Source organism: Lagopus leucura, unplaced genomic scaffold (genome assembly GCF_019238085.1).
Source record: "Lagopus leucura isolate 7727_CA_CO unplaced genomic scaffold, USGS_WTPT01 Super-Scaffold_100051, whole genome shotgun sequence".
NCBI lineage: Eukaryota > Metazoa > Chordata > Aves > Galliformes > Phasianidae > Lagopus > Lagopus leucura.
Genome location: NW_024962297.1, coordinates 821873 through 831082, shown reverse-complemented (window position 1 = coordinate 831082; position 9210 = coordinate 821873). Strand labels below are relative to the sequence as shown.

The 9210-nt window shown below is 48.7% G+C and overlaps 1 protein-coding gene across 9 annotated transcripts in view; it reads right to left on the bottom strand.

The window, feature by feature from the left end:
- Positions 1 to 963: 963 nt before the first annotated feature.
- HIVEP3 (HIVEP zinc finger 3) overlaps positions 964 to 9210 on the bottom strand; it is a 218990-nt gene continuing 210743 nt past the window's right edge. For 6 of the 9 annotated variants that reach the window (XM_042885538.1, XM_042885539.1, XM_042885542.1 and 3 more), the window contains 2 exons: positions 4562 to 5607; positions 964 to 2247 (listed from right to left, as the gene is read on the bottom strand). In XM_042885538.1, coding sequence (XP_042741472.1) covers positions 1471 to 2247; positions 4562 to 5607 — 1823 coding nt within the window. In that variant the 3' untranslated portion in view covers positions 964 to 1470. Of the gene's footprint in view, positions 2248 to 2769; positions 3932 to 4561; positions 5608 to 9210 lie in introns of all 9 variants that reach the window. The other 3 variants (XR_006181413.1, XR_006181412.1, XM_042885543.1) reach the window with 3 other exon arrangements.

Here is a 9210-nt window from a genome sequence, read left to right as displayed (position 1 = left end):
TAAAAAAAAAAAAAAAAAAAAAAAAAGGGGGGGGGTCTGTACAGATTTCATAGATCAGAAAACCTTCTGATAACCCTCTGCTGTCCACTGGGGCAGCCACATACCCAACGGCCATGGTTGAAAGCACAATGGACGGAGCAACTCCGTCGATCTCTGTATTTGGTATCTGAGGGCAGCGGGGCCACTACTCTGATACGGGAGCTCAGAGGGGAAAGTCTGCTCTTGGAAAAGTCACCGTATGTGCAGAACACGCTGACTGCAAAGCACTCAGCGCTGTAACTTTTCCTTCCAAAACACCCAAAAGGGCCCGTCTGCTCAATGAGGGCGACATGGCCATGTTCTGCTGAAATAAATAAATACAAAGAAAACACAGCACTGAGTCACCGAGCAGAGCACAGACTCCTCCAGGGAGCTTTAGGGATCTAAAGCTCAAGGAGCAAACCCACGGGATGGGACGGAGCAGCTCAACCACCACCTAAAAACCGGGCAGGAGAAATGGCAGCGGGGTGAGAGCCTCCCTTAGAGGCAGGGGTTGAAGGGCTCCAGGACCATGGACAGGGCTCCGGGCCCGGCGCGGCGATGGGGACGGAGGGACGAAGCCCAGCACTGGGCTCCATGCCATACATTCCTACCTTCTTGCAGGTAAATCTTTGAAGAAGAATTTATATCTTTTCGTGCGTCCCTTTTTTTTCTTTTTTTTTCTTTTTTTTTTTTCTTTTTTTTTTTGAATTAAAAAAAAAAAGTGCTTTGACGTTCTGCAGGAGGGAGAGATGTTCCCGATGAGCTTTTCTCTCGGAGCGACGATTTCTCTCGCTGCGAACAGCCTCCCCCTCCTTGAGGAAGTGCTAGCTTCATTTACAAGTTCAGGGTAAACACGTTTCTCAAATGTAAAGCAGTCTCAAGTGTTTAAAGCACAACCATAGGCAATCAGAGGGATGCAAGGAAAAAAAAACCAACAAGCACTTTGCGAGAATTAAATAAAGCATGTAATAAATATGAATCATAAACTTCTGTACACAGGAGTGAGGGTTTGGTTTTCTTTTTAATCATTGAATCAATATTTAAAAAAAACGTTTTTCTTTTCTTTTTGTTTTTGTTTTCAGTGCATCTTCTTCCTCTTAAAATACTCAACCCTTTCCCTTCTGCATCTCTCAGGCCCATAAGAACGCACACCTCAATGGCAAAAAAGACAAGGTCTAACAAACCCCTTTCCAAAAAACTCTAAAAAAATATTCACAGCCTCAAACATTTTTGTACATTTCAAGCAACAAAAGGTATAGAAAAAGGCACAAGTAACTGCATACATGTGGAGATAATACCAGACCGGGACAAAGAAAACCAGGAAACTTCCATGGGTTTGGTCATTCACTAGAGTGCTTCGTATAGCGATGATTATACTAAAGGAAATAGTGTTGAAAATGTCTGTTGATTTTACATAGGAAGCCTAAAGGTGGAACAGATGGCGGGGGCTTAAGCACTGCCCGTGCTGTCGTCCGCCTCTGTCTGAGCGTGACCTAAGCCTGCGGGCTCTGCGTGGGGACTCCTGGGGACTCTGCGGGGCTCTCCGGAGGGCTGCAGGCTGCTGTGCGGTGGCGGAGATGGGAGCTCGGAGGTGAAAGTGCAGTGTGGTGATTCCAAAGGGCTGCTCGAGCTGCCACATTGCTTCTCGCCCGGGTTAGTCAAGGGGTCGTCCCCGCTTGTCGAAGGCTTTGGAGAGGGCTGGCGGGTGGTGCTGGGGTTGGCTGGGGATGCCGAGCGGCCCGGTTGCTCCGCAGGGCTGGGCTCAGCAAACACTTTTACCCTGTATTCCTCCGGGTCTGGCTTTTGCTTAAGCTCACTAGTCCTCATTTTCTCCTCCAAGCACTCGCTGCTTGTAGGCTCTGGGAACAGCGCGTATTTGGAAACTTTTGCCACCGGGGAAACTGATGCAGATGAAGGTTCCCGTGGCACCCATGGCTCCTCAAAGCTACTGCCACCAGGTGAAAAGTGTCCCCCTGGCAGGGACATTATGGAGCTGGGCACCAGGCTGGGATGGGCGCTTGGCCTGGCCTGGACCATCTGGATGCCCCCGATGGGAATCATGGGGTACGGGGTCCTTGAGAGCTGCTGCGAGTGCAGTGGGAGGTGGCTGAAGACATTCTCTTCTCCTCGGCTGTGGGCGTGAATTTCGTGAGGTGCCTGCAAAGGTCTGAAGCAGATGGGCTGCATGGTGCCGGGTGAGCGTGGTGGGCTCCTGGGTTCTATCTTCTGCACCAAATGGGGAAGAAGAAATGGCCGAATCAGAGCAACGCATAAGGAACGGCACTAGCATCATTAATGCTCAGTATAAGGATTGATTCTGTGCACATTTTATTCTAATTTGGTGAGAGATCAATCAATCCAGGATGGCTTGGGCTCCCAAACCCTTAAGTTATAGGAGCAAGACAGCCCAGTGTTTGCCTTCAGGGTACAAGCGGGCACACAGCCTGTTGGAGCACATGCCCAGGAGTTCAGTCATTATCAGTCACCTCCAAAATCCCATCAGAAGATGTTAACATTCCCTGCATCCTTGCATTCTATCATGGATTACCTCAGTGCCCAAACCATTGTTACCCATTTTTCATGTTTTTCCTTAAAACAGTGTTACATCCTCACAGCTGCTAACTGCAAGGATATTTTGCACTGAGAGCATTAACTCTGGTCTGGCACAAAGCATTCCCATCAAAGGTCCCCACCACCACCCTCATGGTGTGGTCTGCAGAAACCAAGGTTAGCACCCTACCAATTTACCTTTTCCTTTTTCTCCAACCGGTGCTTCACATAGTTTCCTAATGTACATCATGGAGAGATATGTGGCTAAACAGAAATGGATTAATTAGTGATGAGGTTATAACTAAACCCCTAAACAGAGCTCCCAGAAAGAGGAAGCAACAGAAAATGAAATAAATTTTCTGTAAAGATGGGGTTATGGGATTTAAGGATACACTGGAGGAATCCTTTGTGGAGCTATGGAAAACTGCCTGACCTGCAAGCTGGATCTCTGTGATAAGGCAGCAGAGGAAGGCAGCAAAAGAGAAAGGAAGAAAACAAGAGCCACAGAAGGTGGAAGCAATGAGTTAGTCAGCATTTACCAGCCCCAATGCTTGCTCAATGACACTTATCCACACAAAGTTTTGGCAGAACTGCTGTAGGGATGCTGGGAAACCCCAAGCAAATCCTTCTGGTGCAACAGCAACCAAGGGGAGAGATGACCTGTAGCAGGAGCCTTTGGGAAGAGGCACATCCACAGTGAGACCCAATGCACAGATCTGGACAAAAGCCTTATGCCCCAGCTAAGATCATTTTTACATTTTTAAATGATGAATACCATTCCCACAAAGGACACTAGTTTGGAGCACAGGGGTTCTGATGGGGATCTGATGAACCCAGCTCTGAAAGAAGCAGAACAATGAGCAGAAAGGTAAGTTAGAGTAAGTAAAAAGGTGAGATTGGGTAGGTAAGCAGGAATAGGTGCTACTGCCTCCTTTGGGCACCTAGGGAGCTTAGAAGACACCAGTGAGTAGTTTTCCTAGCAGATGTTTCAGAGCAGAAGGAATGGGGTTTTCACAGCCCTGAGGTTCACCCCAAAAGGCAGTTGAGAACTAAGGAAATAGTGTTCAAGTGGGCAAAAATTTGGGCCTAAAATAACTGATGGTCTCTGGGAAAGTAAGGCAAACACTCATAGAGGGAAACAGAAGGGAGGCAGCACCAAGAGATGATTCACTGTTCTGGACATGACAGAAAGGCAAATAGTGCAACAGGGCTTTTTTGGGGAACACCTGAGTCAGCATCTGTGTGATGGGTCCTCCAGGGCAGGATCTCATGTTCATCAGCACAAATTACGGGAGAGCCAGGCACCTCAGCAGGAATGGGAGATCTCTCAGCGCTCCACAAGACCCAATGTCTAATTTGCCTGTAGCAGTGGGAGGAACAGGCAATTTTCTCTTACCCATAGGATGTGACATGTCCAACAGAGAGATTAAATGATACTCTGGATGCAGTGGGAAGAACCTCTCTGTGCTGGAGAGGTGAGATAGAAGCAGAGATGTCCAAACCAACATTCCTCAGCAGTTAATCTAACAGTGGGCTGCATGCCTACATAGCCCAGGAGAAAGCATCAAGGTGTGAGAGACCCTTGCCTAGCCCAAATCTGGTTCAGGACACTGACAATAGCAAAATGAGTAGAGTTTCACTTTAAATGGTGAAATCTAAGAAATGGGTCTGAAACTCCCAAGAAAAAGATCTCTTTAAAACTTTGACAAGTTTTATTAAGCGCACATCCTTAGTGCTTGTGTCAGCAGGAAAAGCAAGAATGGGTTGGTCAGGGTGAGCTGCTTTGGGTTGAAGAGGAGACAACTTCGTTTCCCCTCAGCTGAGATGGGCAGACCAATAGGTGCAAACCGTTTGTGCTCGCTCTCACTTTTCCCTGTATTTACAGTATTTGTATTTGTATTTACAGTCACTTTTGCACTTCTGCATTGCAACACTCAATTAAAATCACACCACAGCACATACTAAGGGGAAAGAGGGGGCTTGGACTTACCAGCTTGGATTCATAGAGCTGTACATTTTTGCCAAAGAACCTGTGAGGTAGAGGCATCGAAGGTAATACTCCATGCTGGGCTTGATATGAGCTTTGAATTTTGTCATCTGCTGCTGATCTGCTCGTCCTAGGCGCCTCTTCCTTGCCAGGGGATGAGTACCTGGGTGCCTCCGAGCAGCTCGGGGCCAAGGTTTTCTTCAGTGATAAATACCTGCCCGATGGCATCTCTCTGCTGGGAGATGAGGCCTCTCCCTCCGGAGGAAGGTACGCTCTAGAGGACAGCTCTCTCCTGGGGGACAGATGCCTGCTGGGCGACAGCTCGAGCCTCGGCGACACGCACCGCAGTGGGGATGCCTCCCTCCTGGGAGAGACACGTGGACATGGGGACAGCCCCCTCCCTGGGGACAGGCACCTCAGAGGAGACATTTCCCCGGTGGGTGAAAACCGTTTGGGTGAAGTTTCATTTTTGGTTAACAGGTGCTTTCTCGCTAGCATTGGTCTGCTGCTGCCGCCAGCTCTGCTGGAGTCCTGGCTCGGAGACCACCTTTTCCTTGGGGAGGTGTCTTTTGAGGCTGACAGTTCCATGGCTAGGGACATGGGTGGCCTGGTGACAGACTCTCTTTCAGCGGAAGCCAATTGTTCGGTGGAAGTCAGAGCCGGTCTGTGGAGACTCAGGGTGCTGTGGCACACGGCGATGTCGCTGCTGTCTGCTGACCACCTGGTTTCCAGCCCGCAGGAGGAGCCCTGCTGGCCTTCACCGACTTTTTGGCTGCTGGAAGCAGTTTCTTGGGCTAAGGACGATGCTGCTTCTGTGCTTTCCTCTTGAGAAGCTGGAGAGCCACCTGAAGAGTGCATCAGTGGGGCGGGGTGTTTGGCTTCCGGCAGCTTTAAAGGTGGTTCATCTTGGCTCTCCTCTTCCTCCTCGTCTTCATCATCTTCATTGTCATCATCGTCGTCAGATTCCTCTAGGTCTGAAAACTGGTGTTCCTCAATAGGCTCAGATCCCTCCCGCCCCTCAGAGTCCTGGAATAGGTCTTCACTGGTTCCTGCAAGACAGACAAACACAAAACAAGAAGTGTAAGACAAACAGAGGGTGGGTTTGTGCTAAACCTGCTCCAAAGAACTCAAGGGACAAAAGGAAGGAAGACCCAGTTATTTCCTTGATTAATTGCCTCGTACTTCAGCCTTGTCCTCTGCTCCAGCTCTCCCCCTGGTGGTTTCATTGTCTTCAACCCATGAATCCCACCATTAGGATCCCACTACTGCTCTGCCCAAATTTTAGGTCCAACCATTGCTGTGTCAGCACTCTGCCATCAGCCCCTACTACTGCTGTACACCATCACACAGCCTCTGCTCCTTCAGGAACACAGAGAAAGGTCTTTACTAGACATGGATATCAGCAGCACCATCATCCTTCGATGTGCTTTTTACCACTGTTTGTTGCAGTGGTGCCCATATAACATCCACAGCTACCAAAACACAATCTGCCAATATATCAGATCTGTCCTGTTTAAATTATGTAACATTTAAGTATTAGCAAGACAGGGCTTTAATCAAAAAAGAAAAAATCTCAGTCGTTTTTCCCTTATTTTGATCAAATCTATCTGGGATGCTTTGGTAATAAGAGATTGTAAACCACGGAATATCTAAGAAAGCAAATTGTGAAGAATTTAAAATACAGTATCCCATAGTGTATCCCATAGCCCACAGAGTAGCTCTCTTCTGCTCAAAGAGCCAGCAGAAGCTTTATGAGGTCAGTAGCAAGCTGCTGGCTCATCCTCTGCTCTGCACTGAGAAAACCTGCATTTCCCACGCCAGATGTGCAGCAGGGCTGGATAAACAAAAACTCAGCCTGCAGAAGTCCGTTGGGAACAGCCACTGGATGTCACTATAGCTCAACAAAGTGGCACTGACAGAGACTTTCCACCAGTCCCCACTGCTCTGGAGGGGCCCATAAAACACCACTTCCTCAAAGCGTGCTAACGCCAGGCACCAAGGAGATGGGTGCTGTGCTGCTGAGGCACGCTTGCTCCCCATCTGTGCAAGGGAAATGTTGCTTTGACACTTGTACTAATTGCAGCACTGCTGGCTTCTTCTCCCCCCCCGCCCTGTTCAGCATAAGATGCTGCTCTTCTCCAAACTGAAGTTTTCCATGTAGGGCTGCCATCAGCAGGATGAGCCAAGGGGAGGCTCCAGGGATTCAGCGCGGAGCTGGACCACACCTGGTGGCTTGCAGGAGGAACGTGGCCACACAGGGAGAAGTCCCTCAGATCTGTGGATAAATGCCTAATTCAGCTTACTCTGAATAACAGGACCTTACTGGTAAATGCTCACAAAGTATTTGGCAACCCTCAGATATCAGTGGAACAAGACATGTATTTAGCAGCTCTCCACCAAGCATTGTGCAATGCTTGTATAATGATGGGCTTTGCTGGGCCCGGGATCCAGCACTGGGTTATGTGCAAACTCCCAGAGGAGCTGACTTCAGAACAAATATTATTCCAAAAAGACTCATTCTCCCGTGCATATTTCTTGCCTGGAAAGGGAAAGCAGCTCGGTACCAGAGCTATGAGCTATCACTGTCCTGGTCTGTGGGGTCGACATCCACATGCGTAGGGAAGGACAGAACAGCCCTAGCCCTGCTGCTGTCTCCTGTGTGGTCTCCTTGTTTTGGCCTCAGTCGCACAGACAGCAAGGTCAGAAGGACAGGGGGAGGGAAAAGTGAAGCCAGCTCTGCGTTGGGGTGTTGTTTGTATTTCCCACAGGGGGGAACAGCTCAGAGAGCCCCGGGGCATCCCAAAGGGACGGTGCTGCAGGATCCTCGCAGGCTCCACAGAGAGCTCAGACGTGGATTTCTGCAGCAGAAAAACATTCTGCTGAGTGGCTGGGGAGAGCAAGGGCACATCAGGAGAACAGAGAGGGAAGAGAAAAACTGCCCCACTGATGGCACGTAGGACGCTGCACGCTGTTTCACTACATCTGCGTTACCCTCACGGTATTGCACAAGTCTGGTGCAGTCACACCAAGCCAAACCAATACAACAGTGAAGAATTATGCTCCAATATCCTTTTATAGTCACACCCCCTTCTTTCCCCTGCCCCTTAAATAGAAAGAAAAACAATCAAGTGAAATACGGCTCAAGCTGAAAATAATCCAGGGAGCTGTAGGAACGGCTGCTCCCTCCCCACATGCCCCCAGAGGGGAGCACAGCACTGGGCTGTGGCACATTTTTACTTTTTTAATTAAACTCCTCAACAGCAGGCTCTGCTCTGAGCCCACATGGGAGGGCGATCTCCAACCCACCACACCGTGACGCAGCTGCAATTTCCGATTCCTCCTTGCTGTTCTGTCATTCCTCTGCTCTTTTCTCATCCATCCACATACCTCCAATGATTACAGTACCAAATATGATTTTCTGGCCACCTTCTCAGCTGTTTTATTTGGGATTTGCTTGGCATTTATCAGCAAAGGGCTTCCCGAATATTTGAAATTTCAGCAAGGGTTTGGTGTTAAATTTAACCAGGTGAAAAAGAAGACGGGAGGAGAGAACGGAAACGCTCTGCTGACAACTGTGCCTTCTGCTTTCACCTTTCTGCATTCCTCCCTGGCAGATGGTCCCCTTTACACAAACACAAAAGGTCTCCATCAGTGGGAGAAAACGGGGACTGTATATTTTTTGTAATTCTAAAATTACACGGGTTTCTTGCATAATGCAATGAAGTCCAGACAGTGAAATGCATTCCAGCAAGCTGCCGTGCAGCCAACAGCAACAAGGCGAGGAGTCCTGGAGCTCATGGGCTCCCGTCCCTCCACAGGACATCTCCTCATTGGTATCCATGTGCCATTGGGGACCAATGATTTGATGATGGCCAAAAATCACATCCTCAAGCGGGTGGTTCCAGCCTTTCTGTTGAGCTCTCAGCTTTACATCCCTGTTCTACGAGAGAGGCCAAAGGCTGAGAGCAGCTCATCCTCCTCATCTGACCCTATTTGCCATTGTCCCTTGGTGAGCCTGGGGGGAATGGCTGAATGAAAGAAGGAACAAAGCCTCCCCCAACTCGCACAGTAAGTCCTTACAGCTCTGTCCTCAGAAATGAAATAGGACTTGTGATCTGCAGGTTTTCAAAAGTCACACTCCATTGATTGATTCATTAGTTCTAATTGACTATAATGGAAAGGTTTAAAATAACAGCTGCTTTTCGGGCACAAGCAATCAACACTCAGAATTATAGAATCAGAGAGTCCTTAGAGTTGGAAGGGACCTTTAAAATCATCTAATCCAACTCCCCTGCAATGAACAAGGACATGCACAGCTCCATCAGGTTGCCCAGGGCCTGATGTAGCCTCCAGTGATGGGGCATCCCCCACATCTCTGGGCAACCTGTTCCAGTGCCTCACCACCACCCTCCCTGTAAAAGACTTGTTCATTTTTTCTGCACTTCAGGAAGTTCATTCTTCCTGCACCTCTTTTCTCTTCTCCCTGCCAGGATGGAAGAATAACTGGGAGAACTGGGAAGAGAACTTGGAGAAGAACAGGAGAATTGAGAAAGGGATTGGAACTAAATGATCTTTGAGGTCCCTTCCAACGCAAGCCATTCTATTATTCAATGAACTGGGAAAAGAACTGGGAGAAGAACTCACTGAGAGCA